The 18,836-nt window shown below is 31.8% G+C and overlaps 1 protein-coding gene across 1 annotated transcript; it reads right to left on the reverse strand.

Annotated features, from left to right (window-relative positions):
• Positions 1-442: 442 nt before the first annotated feature.
• LOC145315836 (uncharacterized) lies at positions 443-13,898 on the reverse strand. Its single transcript, XM_080155954.1, has 7 exons — positions 13,635-13,898; positions 13,208-13,268; positions 12,155-12,267; positions 10,736-10,860; positions 7,134-7,234; positions 4,206-4,265; positions 443-1,048 (listed from the first exon to the last, which is right to left on the reverse strand). Exons 2-7 carry the CDS (start codon positions 13,255-13,257, stop codon positions 1,003-1,005), a joined length of 495 nt encoding a protein of 164 aa, XP_080012080.1. The 5' UTR covers positions 13,258-13,268; positions 13,635-13,898; the 3' UTR covers positions 443-1,002.
• Between the last annotated feature and the right edge of the window lie 4,938 nt (positions 13,899-18,836).

Here is an 18,836-nt window from a genome sequence, read left to right on the forward strand (position 1 = left end):
ATGCAACTTTGTAAATTATATGTAACTATTAACAAATGTGTACCTAAAGTTTTTTTTGTGTCGATACAAGAATACCAATATCCATGAAAATAAAGCTAAATTATATTATAGAAAAGTGAAAATTATTGAAGTAAATTAGATGTAACAAGTAGAATTTTAAGCATCGTGAATGGCCTTTGAAAAATTGGGGGGGGGGGGGGTAATTAAATGCTTTTCTTCACATGTATTTATTCAATATGTAAAAGAAAATTTTAAGCATTTCTAAGAGTAGATGGTCGATAGGACACACACACATACATAAGTATATCATATACATACAGTCGGCTACTTTCTTCTACTTGGTGTGTTTTTAAAAAGTAAATAATCTCATTACGTGGCGTACACAAATAAATATCTCTTTCGGACATTATAAAATAGCTTTGTCAAATTAAAAGAAAATGTATTAAATTAAATAAATATATTTAACAAGTTTAAAATGTAACAACATTTTTACAATAGTTTAGAGTATTCGGCTATTATATATGTGTGTTAAAGGAGGCAGTCAAAAAACGTCATCGCATACAAAATTTGTCATGAAGTGACCCTCAGCCTTTTATATGCAAATTTAAATTTTTTTTTATCTACGATAATAATTATATAGTATCATTAAAGTTTTGCAAAAGATGACGCTTTTTGCCTGTCCTCAATTTTTACATGTAAGATTTTTCGAAATATGTTATGTTTTTACCTATATTTTTTATATTTAATGCTTTTAAAATGTATATTTGAGCTAACTCTGTTTTGAATAGTATAAAAAAAAAGATTTTTTCTTTCCAATTTAATTAATTATATACCTAACTTTGTGATACCAAATATGTAAAATGTAATAACTATACCTATAATTATTGTTAGCTAGATTTTTTCTATAATAAAGTAATTTTTTTTATTTGTTATCTTATAAATGGGCACATTTCATGATTATTAAATATAATATGCCGGTCTTGAAGATCTTTGAGGTAAATATCAGGTTTTTGTTTCGTACATGGCCATTTCCAACTCGGAGACATGCCTAAACAAGTACAAATATGTATGAAGTAGCGCAGCAATACAGGAATAAGGTATAACCAATAAGCGAAATAAATCTAAAATAATATTTGGGGGGCAAATAGAGAGGTCGTCAATCTTACGATGTGTTGCCCCAAAACGACAGCTGAAAAACACGTATAGGTTTCGTGATTTTTTTCGAATTAATTTCGTTATTGGTGTAAGCTGGCAGCAATAGCAAGCCAACATAAGGGATAGTTGTATGAAGTGCATTTCAGAAAAAAATATTTCAAGCAGAACCAACAAGTATACCATCAAACATAAATAATTTTGTATTACAAGAATTAACAAACAAATAGACATCATCAAATTAGTCGTTATGCTGTTTTTGTGCAAATAAGCCAGCTATATAAATTGCACATATCACAAAAATACGTTTAAGTCTTCATTGTATTTTGAACTACATGGCAGAAAATTGAAATTCCTTCAAATTTAGTTAAAAACCATTGATCAGGTAAACATGAAGTTCACTATATTTAAGTTTAAATGAATTTCGTGTAATTACCCCTTTTATTTGAAATTAAATCGAAAGGTAAGATGCATGGTCAAATTAAATCGAAAGATAAGATGCATGGTTTGTTAACAGTTTTTGCCCTCATTGGAATGAAACCCTGGTTATTGGGAAATCTTACACTGACATATTTTGGAACAACCAACCTATTGTTTGCGCGACCTTTGTCTTATGGAACTGTTCATAATAATAAGTTGCACATGTTTTGAGTTTATCGCAAAAGTGTTGTCACGAGCCAGATATAATAGTACCATTATTAACATCTCTGCAGCGAGGTCAAAGTTCAAATCCGACAGTAGATGCGCTTGTGACTAAAAATTTTGTCGATTTTTGTCCAAGGCATTTACCCCATAGCGCTAAGCTGACATATACACTGTGTTCCAGAAATCCCGAAAAATGACAAAAAATCATAGAGAGTGTATATTTGAAAATTTTAATGAAATTTTATTTAAAATGCAATAAGTATACATATATCTTTTAAAATAATTGTGAAAAATACTTATAATAGGGGTTTTACACAAAGGGCGTCAAGGGGGGTGTAAAGATAGTCTAATAAGCACATTTCAGAAGCTGTAACTTCCTTTGTTTTTGAGCTACATTGACGGGAATTATATCAAAAGATATTGCACAACCCAATAATCAATGTTAGGTAACCCTTAACAGTTGGAGGGGGGGGGGGGGTGATCCCCCCCCCCCCTTACAGGTATTTTCTATCTCATTTTCTGTGTGTGAAAGATATAGAGCTTTAACTGAGTGACTTGTTTATAATGTTTAAAATGGGCACGACACATACCTGAAAGTTGAATATCTCCATCCTGGCGGGCACAGGATGCCAGGATACCTGGCAGGATCATACAGGTAAAGAGCAAAAATATTTTTTCATGACTTAAACTTAGCATTTCATCTTACCAAATACTAAAATATCCTATAATACTACATCCCAATATGAAATCTAGTTGTTCAAGTAAATTTCCGGTTCCAGGTATTATCCTGGAGGTCCTGCAGGTCTCAAGAAATCTTTAATTAGCTCCTGTTACCTCAATTTTTGACTTAGAGACTTCAAATTTTAAACTTAAGCTAATCTAACAACATTACACGACCAACAAAAATTTAATGAAAATCTGCAGCCGTTTTACCGCAAACTGCTGCCCCTGAAATTTATATTTTGAGATTTCTAATACAAAGTTTACATACAGATCAGTCAATTTCTTACTCATTTTCTGTTTGTTTTTTTTAGCAGGGAGGGATGGAACAATGGGCTGTTTATTTTTCTAGTCCACAATGTTTTATAATAGTGTTTTCTCATTTGTAGGCATAACAACTTTTAGACTTTATTAATTTGATTGGTTGGTTTATTAGTTGAGTGTCCAAACATTTCAACAACTAATTGTAATTTATAGAAGGGGCAATTTTATGTATTAGCATTGGGGATATACATTAATTTATCGGCAATTGTCTTATCCCTTTAGATCATAGATATGTAAGACTTTAATTTTTATTTTCATTTTACTTTAAAGGAAACAGTTTCTATCTTAATCAACATAAATTCTACTCTTCTTTGTTAATAAGTATGAAAGAACCTTTTGTGAAAGGTTGCTCAATAAAAGGGTAAAGGGAGTATATAATGTTAAAAATATAAAATCAGAATATTTTTTCTTGATCAAGCAAAACACATACAAAATTTTTAGACTTCTAGCTTTAATGGGATCCAAGATTAATATATATAGCAACCCCCCCCCCCCCTGCCCCCCTAATAAAAAGGTATAGTTCAGATAAGAGCTTAAACATTATTGGATAATCATTTATTTGATTTTAAAACTTTTCTTTACTTTAAGTTTAATTGAATAGGTGTTTTAAGTAATAAGAAATATATATTACTTTTATGACTTAAAAATTGTTATTTTTTGGTTAACCCTAGTTACTTAAGAGCTTAAAAAAGCAAACTTCGCTAGATTTCGGGAGATTAGGCTAAGGTTCTATGATATTATACATAGTTCTAATTTACTCATACGAGAGGATTTTATTGCCATCCTTTGCCATTTTTAGTTCTGGACCCAAACGTAAAATTTTCATTTCAAGAAAATTGTTTATCTTACAAGAAACGGGTATGTCTAGAAAAGTACCTACAATTACAACAAAAAATGGAGATTTGACTTCTTTTAAAGGCTAAACGTATAAATTATTATATACTGATTCCAAAAATATATAATACTCAAAAATAGCTTTAAAAATAATTGGTTCACACTGATTTGAAATGTAGTTTAGTTGACCGAAAAAATAGTTGTTTACTTTGATGAAAAGGAACTTAATTCCAAACCTCTGGTGTAATTACACATCAAATTCTTATTTTTCATAGTAAAGAGCTAATTCTTTCGGCTTTATTTCCAAAAACTTGTGTATATTACTAAACAATTGTTTAAAAGTGTATTTTCCAAAATGTAAAAATCGATTTTTTGTCACTGTCAGGAACATAGTGATATAGTAGAATGTATTTGGTAAGGTTTCAAGTTAATGAAGACTACAGCCATAAATTTAGGCAATATCCCTGAATGATAAAATTATCTGATACACTAGTTTTTCAGAGAAGCTTGACAGCTACTAACAAAATTACCTTGGTCCTCCTTGATGTAATCTTGGCGTGTCCGGGGGAGAACCAGAATTCTGCTGATTTCTAAATTATAATTAATCATTTAGTGAACCTAGTATCATTAATTAGGTGTTAAAACAAAAATATTATGCAAAAGATTACAAGGAATAAGAAAATGAATGATAAATGGACATGCATCCACAAGGATGTCAAACAAAATTACCCCTTCGCATAAGGAAAAGGATAAGAGGATGAATACTCACCCCTTTTTCATGGTAAAATACTACTTCCCCATCCCTAAATTTAGAAGCAGACGAAAATCAAAAGCCGCCCAGGGCTTTTTGTAAGTCAATCATAAATAAATATGCGAATAAAAAGAAAAGCGATATTTAGCAAACAGCCGTGGGCGGTCAGAATCAGCTGAATGTTCATTATGAAAAAAATTTCCCCCTTTTTAGAAATAGAATGATTCATCTTTCATGAACAAATTTTTTTTAAATAAAAATAAAATTCTATGTAATTTTTCATTAAAACATTAAAACGAAAATATCTAATCTAATATTCTTGCCCTAAATATGGAAATAGTAAAAAGTAAAAAAATATTTTTTTTAATAATTTTTAATCCTCCCATTTGAAAAGTAGTGGAATAGCAATAAATTTTAGCGCGGCAACAGCGCTGAGTAGGCCTCAAGGCCCACTGCCTATTTTCGCCTTCTAGTTGCTTCGATTCCACTCTTTTATTTTTTTCTCTATGCCCCTTCGGTAGAGTATGATTATTTGACCCATCTAGTTTTGAACCAACTAATCAAACTTTAAATAAAGTATCCAAAGTTTTTTAACCAGCAAATTAAATAACGTGTTGATAAAACTTTAGGTACCAGTGTAATTACCAGTCCATTGTCCCTCCCTCCCTGCACTGATAATATACAAATCATGATGATTTACCTATTCAATATTTTGCCTCATTAGAATATTTTCTAGTTAATGATTTTTCTCAAATGAAAATAGTAAAACGAACTAAACCCCGAACCACTTCATTATGCAATCTATATTTTCCTGGATATTTTGTCTATGGTAGTCCATAAGTATACAGTTTTACAGTACATTGTTTCTATTTGTTAAAGCAACACGTATGATAAAAGAAAAAGATTCTTTTTAAAGTAAAATGCTTATATATCAATTGAAATCTATATTTTTTGATTTTCTACTGATCCACTTCATTATGCAAATCAAAATAAAATCAATGGGAAAACGTTTGTTTTGCACTTTTCTCCACTTTTCAAAATTGATTATGATAAAATAACAATTTTTTAAGGGATTTATGCATTAATTATAATGAAAAACAGTTTAAGGTAGATTTAATGATTTTTCTAACTAATAGATAATTTTAAAAATTAAATTCAATCCCTATCACTTTAGAGGACAGCTGCTGACCCCCAGTCTTATGGATGAAGCTAAATACATGTTAAAGATAAAAATAACCCTCAAATGTTCACAAAAATGTTTTTTTGTTGTGTTTAAAAAATCCATTTTAAAATCTTTATTTTGAGGATGATGGCCTTAAAGATGTTCTTACTGGTGGTGATGGTGAGCCAAATGTTATCTAAGTACATGACCATTACAACAACTTGTCTATTAACCTATGTACCATTTTTTGTAGTCATAGCAGCCTCCAATAGAGCCTCACGACATGAAACATAACCATTATCAAAAAACTACATTATTTACTTTATGAATTTTAGTAATTAAAATTGTATTTTTTTTCTTTTTTAATATTGCGTGGCTGGAGGCTGCTATGACTACAAAAATTGGACCATAGTTCAATATATAAGTATTCATTATGGGCATGCACTTTGATAACATTTAGCTCACCATCCCCACCAGTAAGAGCATCTTAAAGGCCGTCGTCCTCAAAATCAAGATTTTAAAATGGATTTTTTTAACACATCAAAAAACATTTTTGTATATTTTTGAGGGTTATTTTTATTTTTAACATGTATTTAGCTTCATCCATAAGACTGGGGGTCAGCAGCTGTCCTCTAAAGTGATCGGAATAGAATTTCTTTTTTAAAATTATTTATTAGTTAGAAAAATCATTAAAATCTACCTTAAACTGTTTTTCATTATAATTAATGCATAAATCCCTTAAAAAATTGTTATTTTATCATAATCAATTTTGAAAAGTGAAGAAAAGTGCAAAACAAACGTTTTCCCATTGATTTTATTTTGATTTGCATAATGAAGTGGATCAGTAAAAAATAAAAAAAATATAGATTTCAATTGATATATAAGCATTTTACTTTAAAAAGAATCTTTTTCTTTTATCATACGTGTTGCTTTAACAAATAGAAACAATATACTGTAAAGCTGTACACTTATGGACTACCATAGACAAAATATCCAGCAAAATATAGATTGCATAATGAAGTGGTTCGGGGTTTAATAGTTGCCTAATTTGTTAAAATGGAAAGTTGGAGCAGCCCCCCAAAACTACGGCTCCACATCGCTACTTAGATCTAAAGAAGTTAATTTTCTCATTGATTTGTATAAAACCAACTCTGACCAAATCTCAAAAATTTTTCCTTTTATGTATAAAGAAAATAAACTTATTTCAACTTAAATTGTTTTGTTTACACTTTTTTGTGTTTGCATTACTGCACTGCAAAGGCTTCCTGTAAAATTGTTGCAAAATATTCGCAGGGTGCAAGGGAATTGGCTAAATAAATTCTCTAATAAGTTCCTAATTACATTTTTCACAGAAATGGAATTAAAAACTAATTTAAAATGATCTTCATATACATATAAGTATAATGTATTATTTCTTTATTGATAACATTTACAGTCTAGCAAAGCAAACATGTACATTGTACATTCATATACAGCAAAACAGTCACTTTTGTCTGAACAGTAATCATTCTCAACTGGTAAACAAGTTGAAGTTTTTTTCTGTACCTGTTGGATCCTGCCAGGACGCTGATTTTCAGCCGGTTCCAGTTAACTCCTTCGTGGCCGGTCAGACTGTCTTGCTTCCGCAGTAATCGACGGTCTGTGCCCTTATAATTAAGAAAAGTTCATTATTTTTTAATTGTTCAGATTTTTTTTCTACGGTATAACTCCGAATCCGATTGATTTCTGTTGGATTAAAAACTGGTTATACCTTTACGGAAAACATAAATCCACGCGGAAAATAAATGAATTGAATTACAGTATTTAAGACTAAAAGAGCGTGTTTGATTGCTTAGTATTTCGTAGCTACTCTATAACTAAAGTTAATACTTGGAAATAAAACCTGTTTTACTCTCACACTATTAGCGTAGATACTTTATAATTAGCTTCGCCCCTAGCCTCTAGTGGCTTTGCATCAATAGGTTTGATCTACCTATTTTTGTGTTATTTAAATTTAAAAAGAATAATCAAAAAAGAATTTTTGGGTGGGATTTTTTTTTCTTGGGGGGGGGGGGGGGTAAACGACCCCCTTTTTTAAATTTTAGGTTTTTTTTTGGGGGGGGGGGTATTTTTCATTTTATGGGGGGTTGTCCAACCTCCCAATAAAATAGCTTAAAACCATCAAAGGACCAGTAGGTATATTCCCTAAAGATTACAGCTCAATCGGTCTAGTGGTTACTGAGATCTTAAGCTTCAGACAGACAGACATCGTACTACTTTGTATTATAGAATGACTTTCACAACGTGAAAGTCAATTATTCTCCCTATTCAATTCTAACCCCCCCCCCCCCCTGCACAAAAAAGCATAAACGTCATTATCATTTTATAAAATTCTTATAATAACTTTTAGAATTCTTATACTAACTCTATTAGAAAAAGTGTGTAAATATTCAATAAAAATACGTCGCATGAAATGTCATGTCAATATGAACATTATTCTAAATATTATGGGATATGATAGTTGGAAAAATCATCATTTAAGTGAAGCTCTTTAAAGTGCCCATAAATAATGACATGATACAATACAAATGACAATTGATAGGCCAATATACAGACTAAACTACCAAGAGCAGGCCAGTATATATTTTAATTAACAAATCGTAGGCCAGCATAAAGTCATTTTTTATAGGAACTATAAAAAGCCTCCATTTAAGTTAATTTTTTTTAATTTTTATTTTTTTACCTTTGCATTGTAAATATATTATTATATACCCTCAATTAATACAATTTAAAAATCTTTTATCTCCTTTTTTTGGCATTCTTTCTTCTCAATTTATTAAAACCAATTCAATTCTCAAGGGAATCAATATTTGAAATTGTTAGGGTAATTCTTTCATACATAAAGTCACGCGCCAAATATAGTAGTAATGGCATAGTGCAAAAATCATTTATAGAAGAAATTTTCTTTGTTAAAAAATTGCAGCATTTTGAACAGTATTTCTCGTTTCAGAAATTGAGATATTATTATTTTGTTTTGATTTAATGCAAATGCTAAAAATATGCATTGGTTACCTAGCAAGCATTTATTTATATATCTTTTATAGGGTTTCATTAGGAAAACCCAGACATCTTAAGGGGTAGAAAAGTTAAATGATAAACAGCATTTCAATAACAAACTATCAATTTTCAAGGCTAAAATAAATTTAATGTTAATATGTTGCAAAATTCTTAAATACAGGATAGTCTTTAAGGACATACTTACTTAGAAGACTTGAATTTGATTATAGTGATGATTCGCTCATAACATGTTTCAAATGAATGAAATGACTTTTTAATTATGATTTGGAGTGACTACGTTTTTTGAATTATACCTAATTGCTACAAAAATCATCATGCCCAGTTTCAAATCGATAGGACAATCATAACATGCCTAAATTTATATACAATAAAGAAAAAAAGTAATCAGAAATGAGAAAAAATAAACGACAATAATTATAAAAAAGCTTTGTTTCTAAAAATATTTAGATTTTCAACCTAAACTTGTAATTTCAAGCTACACGAGTTTTATTTTTATTTCACGTTTAGTAAATGTGACTTAAAAATAAATGAGGCAAAGTTATTCGTTGGTATAGAAACAACAAAGTCACGTTTGAAAGGATGATGCATTTTAATGCAGCTATGCATATTTTTAGCTCATGGCTATGACGTTCTTGTTGCAAATTGCTTTATTTTCTTTTTTTGTACACTTTTTTGCACAGTTATTGTTAAAGAAAGTTAGCAATGAAAATGTTAGTTTATTAGGTAATGAAGATACTCTATAAATAAAGTTTATTTCGACTGTTCTACTACTGTTCTCTGAGCAAAAACATCCAAAATATTACAGCCCCTTGATTGCTCGACCTTTGTCTTGAAGTCCTGATTCTGCAAGATTATCAGTTTCTAACATCTGACATAACAGCAGAAGGTACAAGTCACAAAAAGTAAATAATAAATCGTTAGTTAATAAATTTGTTTTTAGTAAAAATCCTGTAAAAACAGTTCTAAGTTATTATTAGGTATTTCTAAATCACACATTTCAAAACCTTTCTCTCTTTTCTTTTGGTTGCCATTTTCTTGATTTTCTCAAATTCCTATCAGTACAAAACTAATTTCATATGAAGACAAACAGAATTTACGTCATATGAACCTTTTTTAAATTTTACATTTTCGTATTATCTTAAGATTGGGGAAACCAAATTTTCGTATGGATGAGAACCGGTTCCTATCCACCGGATTCGAATAAATAAACAAAATTTTAATGTTTTTTTTAAATTATGAAGATACAATAAGGAAATCCAGGCTTTTGTCCTAACTCAATATCCCACCTGAAAAAAATCTCGATTGAAAACGAACGATTCCAAGACTGAATTTAAATATAAGGATATACTTTCCTATTCAAGTAGTTCCTGATAATTTCATTGGGATAGAGTGTATTTTTCTTATGGTTTAGGATAGAGAGTAGATTAATAAAAAGTAACCTTATATAAAGATACAAAGATTGTGAAATCAAATGGTTTGTTGTCTACTATGTTGTACTGGACCAGGGGTTTGAGGTGAAGGACCAAGAGTCTAAGCTCTGAGTTGACACGTTGACTATTCAGTCCAGGTTCAACTAATACGACATAAGCACAGGCAACCTTATATGTTTACTAGCGGTTGTGCCCCTAGCATATAGGGTCTTAATATACTAGGGATATGGAAGGGTAGAATCATAGCCTTAAACCATTTCAACTTAAAAGAAGCTTCACTGTAAAGGAGAACCATATTGACCCTTCACTACAGACAAAAAAGCTTACTACTTTATATAATGCTAATGGCTTCGTCCAACCCAATTTTTTATTTATTTTAGATTTAAATAGAAAAAGTAAAAAAATGGTGGAGTTATAGTAACATATAGGTGCTTTTTATTGTAAGAAGGAGGTAAAAAAATACCCTAAACCATCTAGGGGCTTAAATCTAAAAATGAAATAGCTTAAAATCATCCTATGTGAGACTTTCCTAAAGAGGAGAAGTTCAGTATTTTTTGAAATCTTAAGCTTCAGACAAAAAAAGCTTATTCCTTACTACTTTAAGTATATAATAAGATGATAATATTCTTCTTACTATTAAGTACTGGAAATTTATCTTACCCTCGCCTCCGTCCATGTCTTTCCAAAGTATAGTAATGAGAAGAATATTAGGGCGGAGACGGCTATACCAGCACATGTGACCGGCCTCACCCACGGCAAGTAATCTGGCTCGCGAGCTCGACAATCTAAATTTATAGTTTATTTGAAAACTAGCAGCTACCCCCAAGTGGCATTAAATATAAGAGCTGGAAGAGGGGGGGGGGGCGACCTCCAACTTTAAATATATTTTTTTTAGGGCAAGCTTTTTTTAAGGGGGGATATCTCATGGGAGGGTGCGCGTACCCTCCCCCAAAATAGTTATAAATCTACTAAAGACCTATGAGAAACTACAGGGTGTCCCTCGTAAACTGTTTTTTTAAAACACTTATTACTCCCTAAATTTTTGAGCTATCTTAGAAAAATAAAAGTATTTGGCAGCCTCCTACTGACCATTTAATTTTAGTGAATATAAGACTAATCCACAAGAAAAATATGCCTTAGTTAACTTTAAAAGCAGCTGGTGGTCAAATGGTGGATCATAAAGACATTATAAGAACTGACATTGTAGTCAAATTAAAAAATCTGGTACATTTCAGGTTCTTGTGTGCATTTGAAGCGAGCTCACATGAAAAATTAACAAAGAATATCAATATTATGCCTATTTTTACATGTTGTTCACTTATATTACACTTCAGGTTCTTGAATATTGAGAATTTCTAGTATGCCATGTCAAGATTGTTCTATTTTTGTGCTTAGAAATTATAAGCGACCAGCCGTTTGGACCCTAACTAGTCCTAAAGTTCACAAAGCAAATATTTTCTTGTGGGTTAGTCTAAATTCAATAAAATAATCCTCTTATGTAATACCTCGTAGATTTTTTCCTGATTATTTTGTAGATTTTTAATCATTACCCCATAAAATAGTCAGTAGTAGGCTGCCAAATACTTTTTATGTTACTAAGATGGCTCAAATATTAAGGAAGTAATAAGCGTTTTAAAAAAAAAACAGTTTACGAGGGACAGCCTGTATATTACAAAGGAGAACTATATCAGTTCAGCAGTTAGTAAGATCCTCCTCTACAGACTACTTTCTTTGATACTAGTTCATAAAATTGTTTTTATTGCTAGTAGGGTCACCCATAGCACCCCAAACATTTGATTTAAAACAAAAACAACTTTTATGGGGGGATAAATAATTTCTATTAATCTGTAAGGGATTGAATAATCCCCAAAAAATAGACTATAACCTCCCTAGGCCCAACCAGAAGTTCCCTTAAAATTGTTGAGCAATTGTTGAGTCGTTTACGAGATCTTACTGGCCACAAAAACATACACGCAACTTACTTTCAAAACATCACATAAAAAATAAAAATTAGGCACCCCCTATAATGGCTTCGGACCTAGATGGTAGGAGCGAAGCTACTAGTAAACAAAGTTGTACCTGTAAGACATGCTAGTGTTGAATTAAGAACAAGATAAACAATATCACCACATTCAAGTCTACCAGGAGGTTCACAAAATTTGTTGATTATTTTCAGGGTTGAGTCAGCAAGACTATGGGCAATTAGAGTTCAAATATGCAATTTATTTTCAAAGTATAAGTTCGTTCAATTGAAGAGAAATTATGATGAGCAAAGCAAAAAGTACACTATAATTGGGATTTCGTAAAGATGAGAATTCTTCCCCTGACTAAAATACAAAGTAGTACGATGTCTAACGCTTAAGATCTCAGTAACCGCTGAACTGATTGGGATCTACTTTTCGAGGAATATACCTACTGGTCCTGCGGGAGGTGGGACTTCCTTAACTCCCCCCCCCCATAAAAAAACACCCTCCAATTTTTTTTATATTTTTTTTTGTAAACAAAGAGTTATGCTGTATGGCTTAAATCTTAATTAAACAAGGATGACAACATCCATAAAAGCGAAGCACTGAAACGGTAGGACAAACGGACATTAACGCTTGTATAGTGTCTGAACTGAATAATCAGAATATAGAAGTATAAGAGTCGAAGGAAAATTCTAAGTAAATTTGTTGAAAAACTGCTGGATACAGGATAATGTTTATGGATATACTTACATTTTTAGGACTTGATTATAGAGTTGCTTCGCTTATAATATTGTTCTTTGTTGTTCCAGGAATCAATATACAAAAAATCAGATCAAATGGATAATTAGATCACATAAAAATTTGTTGTTTAAAAAGTAGAAAAATCAACATGTTTAAAATGGACGTACGGACATTCTGGTAATGATTATAGAGATGCTACGCTTTCTAAATCGTACCTAACTACTACAGGAATCATCATGCAAAGTTTGAAATCGATAGGACAATTCTAACATGCCTAAATTAACGAATAAAAGCTATCTATCTCGGAAGGACGTACGGACGTACGGACGGACCGACCCTAATTATAGAAAAGCTTCGCTTAAAAAAAAAAAAAATCTAAACGGTACAGAATCAAAGCTGGTATATAATTTGTATTTGAAGATCCCTGTGGTTTGCTTGATTTCCACAATAAATAACAAGATCACAGTCAACCATGGTAACAAACACTCATTAATAATAATAATAACATATCAAAATTTAAATGAAAGGAGGTTTTCCTCAAAGTGATATATTATTATTAAATTGAATTGAAAAAGAGGGGGGGAGGGATAGCTTTTCTAGTGTTAGTGGTTTGCCTTAGGTTAGATTTGGTAATGGGAAGCCCCGCAGGGTTAGGATACAGTAAGAGTAGGCCCCACAAAGATAGCGACCCACGCAGATGTCATGCATAAATCCCCCCCCCCCCTCCTCCTTTCTTGCCAACTTGCCCTAGACTGATACAAAATAACCCTGAAAATTGTAAAAGTACGAGAAAATTAGTTATTTAGTAGCTAATTAACAAAACTTTTCTTAATTATGATATGTTAGTATACCTAATTATTACCGCAAATATTGCATAAATTTGTTTTTATTTGAATATCAAGTGAATTACGGTATTAAATGTTTATATTTCACTTTTGTTCAATATGAAAAAAACACATTGTATTGTTTCATTAAACAATGCACAGCATAAAAATTCTCACGAACGCAGAAAATCACCCCCTTCTTGTATTCAACCACTTTAAACAACAACTAGGGAGGGGTTGTTGTTGTTTTTTATTGCTGTAGGGCTGTTGGTGGAGAGGTGGTTGTTAAGAAACTAAATTGTATTTGACTCTCGCGGAGTTTTGTGTGCTTGTTTCTGTATGTATGCGTGTGTGTGAGTGTGTGTGTGTGTATGTGTGTGTGTGTTTCTGTGTGAGTGTGTGTCTGTGTGAGTTTATTTGTGTGTGCGATATTCAACAGAGATAAGTGTGATTTTTACACACTCTATTTTTTTTCCTATCCCCCTCGTCCCACCCCTCTTTTCTGTTGTCTCCCTCTGGTTACCTCCGTTACCACTCTGACTAAGAATTGAGAATGGTTCTCTGTTTATAAAATTAAATTACTCAATTATAAAATTGTGCGTTTTATTCCTAGCCTAAAATTATTATCATATTTATAATGGATGTTAAGAGTTTTTCTGCTACTAGTTACCGTGCCCTAGCCTCTAGAGAGGTGAGTGGGGGAGTTCAGGAAAATAGCCTAAAACCCCGTTCGTAATTTTTAGCTATCTTCGTTAATTTAGACATTTTAGAATTGTCTCATCAATTTAAAAACGTTGCATGATGAATCCAACAACAGTTAGAAGGCATAGCAACTTTATAATCGTTACCAGAAAGTCTGTATGTCCATTTAAAACAAGCTGATTTATAACCTTTTTGACAACAATTTTCTACAGACATAATTAACTTATTCATTTTATTTTTAAAATAATGATTCCTATGACAACACAAGGTACAATGTTATAAGCGAAGCATCTATATAAGCTTCTAAAATGAAAGTCATTTCACTGTATCCTGTATTTATGACATCATTTATGTACAATTTTGTTTAGACTTACACTCTACATGATTTATTGTTCGTTTGTCCTTAATTTACAGCTTCGCTTTTATTCATGCTGTCATCCTTGTTTTATATAAAGTCTAGTTACAAAATCACATAATAGTTATTTCTCGTATCGTATTATAAACGGCTTTCCGCGGATATAGAATGTACAATTATAAGATTAAAACTAGTTTTTTTAGCCCCGTGGTGCCGATGGCACCGGCTAAAAAAAAACTAGTTTTAATCTAATGATTGTACATTTCTATATTCGTAGAAAACTGGATATAATACGATGCTAGACATAGTTTTTTCGTATGGATGAGAACCGGTTCCTATCCACCGGATTCGAATAAATACGAGAAAATTAAATAGACACACAGATAAGGTTGAATGAAATGATTAAATTTGTTGATAAAATTGAGTGGACACAAATATCTTGTATGCAAATATCTGTGCAGTAGGCCTGAGGAAACTATCCTATTATCATAGGCGTCCAAGGGGGGGGGGGGGTAATGGGGCGATTACCCCCCCCAAACAATTTTGGGGGGGTAAATACCCCCCCCCAAAATAAAAAATCTCTAATAAAAAAAATTTTTGCGCGATTCGCGCGCATTTTAATACTATATATTTAATAAAATTTAAATTACCCCCCCCAAAAATTTTACCCCGGGGGTAAATTTTGGGGGGGGGTAAACTAAACTTACCCCTGCCAACAGATTTCAGGGGGGGTAATTACCCCCCCCAAGCAAATTTTACCCCCGGGGTAAAAATTTTGGGGGGGGTAAAAAAAATTTGCGGCGCGCTTCGCGCGCCATTTTACCCCCCCCAAACACGAATTACCCCCCCCCTAAAAAATTTTTACCCTCCCCCTAAAAAATGTTTACCCCCCCCAAAATAAAAAGCTTGGACGCCCCTGCCTATTATATATGGTATTTTTTTTATATAAAGTAGTAAGCTTTTTTTGTCTGTCCCGAAGGATCTCGCTAACCGCTGAACTGATATGGTTCTCCTTTACAATGAAGCTTCTTATAGGTCCTGGGAAGGTTTTAAACTATTTTTGGGGGGGTGGGACACCCCCAACCCCCCAAAAAAATTAAAAATCCCCTCCACAAAAATTAAAAAAAATTTTTTTTTTAACTAAAATTAAAAATGAGGGGGGGGGGGGCAACCCCCCAAACAAAAAATTTTTTTTTCGTCCCCCCAAAATTTTTTTTTTACTTTTTCTTTAAAAATTTAAAATAAGAAATTGGGTTATTAAATTTGACTCTCTCCTCCTCAAGTGCCCCTAGAGGCCTCTAGGGGCGTAGCCGCTAGTTATAATTATAAAGTAACAGGATGTCTGTTTAATGTGATTGTACCGGAGTATCTCGCTAACCGCTGGACCGATAAGGATTTCCTTTTTAGTAAAGGTTTTTATACTTATATTATTTAATGACTTATGTATTTCAAATGTACATTCGTTTGTACGTCTCTCAGTCTGTCCGTCCGTAAAAAAGCTCTTATCGTTAATTTAGGAGTGTTTGAATTGTCCCATCGATATAAATCGTTGCATGACGTGTTTTTACAGTTATCTACAATTTCACCATGTTCATGATTTGTTGGCTTTCTTGATTACATCTTATTTTATGATATAAAAGTGATTCCTAGGATAATTAGGCAAAATGAGTCTAAATGCATAATGTTGAATATCAAATGCGTTGATACTCTAAATTTAGTGATGTTGAATTTTGCTTTTTACTTTTCTTAAAATATATTTGGTAAAAAAATTCATAAGAGCGCTTGAAATGGAACAGGGCTATTTTACGGTAACTCAAAATTAATCAATTTTCACAAAATTGAAAAAAAATCTTGAACTTAAATATATTTACAAGCCACTCTGTAACTTAAGTCTGTCCATATAATTATACACGTCTATTTTTCAGAAGCTATGAGAAATAGAGGTCTTGTTTTTCCACTACAATAGTGCATATTTCAGCATCTATAGCAGTAAATAGAAATCTCTCCTGTGCCTATTGAATCTTCTCTGTAAAGAAGAACCATATCGGCTGAGCGATTAGCGAGATCCTTTGCTACAGAAAGATATCCTCTTACATTTATATAAGGATAAATATAAATCAATTAGAAATGAGAAAATATTTCCTTACATTGTACAATTAATTTCCATATTGTAAAAAACGAAGCTTCTCTATAATTAGGGTCGATCCGTCCGTACGTCCGTAACGGATAGCTTTTTTCGTTAATTTAGGCATGTTAGAATTGTCCTATCGATTTCATGGTGATGCATGGTGATTCCTTTAATAGTTAGGTACGATTTAGAAAGCGTAGCAACTCTATAATCATCACCATAATGTCCGTACGTCCATTTTAAACATGTTGATTTTTTTTACTTTTTTAACAACAAATTTTTATGTGATCTAATCATCCGATTGATCTAATTTTTGGTATATTGATTCCTGGGACAACAAAGTATAATGTAATCAGCGAAGCAACACTATAATCAAGTCCTAAAAATGTTAGTATGTCCATAAACATTATCCTGTTTTTAAGCAGTTTTTCAACAAATTTACCTACAATTTTGATTCGACATTTATACATTTATGTTCCGATTTTTCAGTTCAGATACGATACAAGTGTTAATGTCCGTTTGTCCTACCGTTTCAGTGCTTCGCTTTTATGGATGTTGTCATCCTTGTTCTGATACAATTACTACAAATCTTATGTTACAGGATAATTATAGATATAACATACTAGATGGTCCATCTGACCCTAAAATTCGTCAATCTTAAAAAGGAAATTTTAGCAGACAAATGCCTTTATTTATGTTTGTTATATAGGATACATTTTAATGATACCAATGACGAAAATTTTGAGGATATAATCTCCCGAATTTCGAATTATAGCTAAATAAAGAAATTAACTTTTAATAGCTTACTTAAAATATAGGTTTTGTCCTATGCTTTACATTACACAAGCGGAGATATTTTTAGAAGCGAAGCTACTCTATAATTCACAATGTCCGCCTGTCTGTCCGTAGTTAATGAATTGGGGGAAACGTGATTTTCTCGGCTCCTATAAAAGATAGAGAGCTGAAATTTTTTGACAACTTTCCCATTATTAAGGAGCATAATTAACTATAAAACATCAATGGCGTTCGGTTTGCTTTTTAGAAGGTTTTAGGCTATTTTTATATTTGCCAAATTTTCCCCATATCTTTGGTGTTTATGGTCCAATTTTCAAAATTTTTTCAATTAAAGATATCAAAATTAAATTTCCTGTCGTTTGAAGAAAACAACAATGACTGCCTTTTTGCAGGTTTTTGGCTCCAATTATAAAACTTTTTTTGCATTAACAGTTTTAAAATATTGTTTCCCATTGTTATGTGCATCTAGTATGTAATTTACTTTAACCGATTTCATCATACAAAATAAAACAATTTTTTGTGTTTATTTTCTCCAATAAATCTATTCTTGATTTTAATAAATACACTTTAAATTTACTTCTACGTATTCCCATCCACAATTTTTTTGTGCTTCGCTACTTATGGATGTTGTCATCCTTGTTACACGATATATTTAACCTGCAAAGCTTTATCCTAAGTAATGCGACTATTTATAGCTGGCTCATCATGCGAATGAAATGAAAGAATAACCGCCAATTCTCACTAAAATCTGTACATTTCCTAACAAATATTATAACCGGGCTATTTTCTCCTCTGTTTTCCTATTCGCTGATTTAGAGAGTGTGTCTCTAGATTGTCTCTATGAGGATAATAGAGATGTTTCTTAAATTCTTCATGTCTTTTTCTTATTATTCTGTTTTACTAAATTAAAAACGCAAAATTTGGTCACCGAGTAGCTTCCGGAAAAGAGCCATGTGCCCAGTTCACAAACAACTTTTAGAGGTCGACCGATTTATTCTGTAGGTCAACCTAAACAAGTAAAACTAACAAATACCTTTATAAAATCGGTCAACCTAAAGCTTCTTTAGGTCGACCTATGTCTTTTGTGAATGTAAGATCAAAATATGAACAAGGATGACAACATCCATAAAAGCGAAGCACTGAAACGGTAGGACAAACGGACATTAACACTTGTATAGTGTCAAAACTGAATAATCATAATATAAATGTATAAGAGTCAAAGCAAAATTGTTAGTAAATTTGATTCGGG

This window comes from Acartia tonsa, chromosome 4 (assembly GCF_053477335.1).
Source record: "Acartia tonsa isolate MP-2025a chromosome 4, ASM5347733v1, whole genome shotgun sequence".
Classification (NCBI taxonomy): Eukaryota; Metazoa; Arthropoda; class Copepoda; order Calanoida; family Acartiidae; genus Acartia; species Acartia tonsa.

Coding starts and splice junctions, on each gene's coding strand:
- LOC145315836 (XM_080155954.1), bottom strand. CDS start 13,257: ATGGTTGACTGTGATCTTGTTATTTATTGTGGAAATCAAGCAAACCAC. Junction 7,235..10,735: donor AGACATGGACGGAGGCGAGG/GTAAGATAAATT, acceptor CTTAATTATAAG/GGCACAGACCGTCGATTACT. Junction 1,049..4,205: donor TTACATCAAGGAGGACCAAG/GTAATTTTGTTA, acceptor GTACTTGTTTAG/GCATGTCTCCGAGTTGGAAA.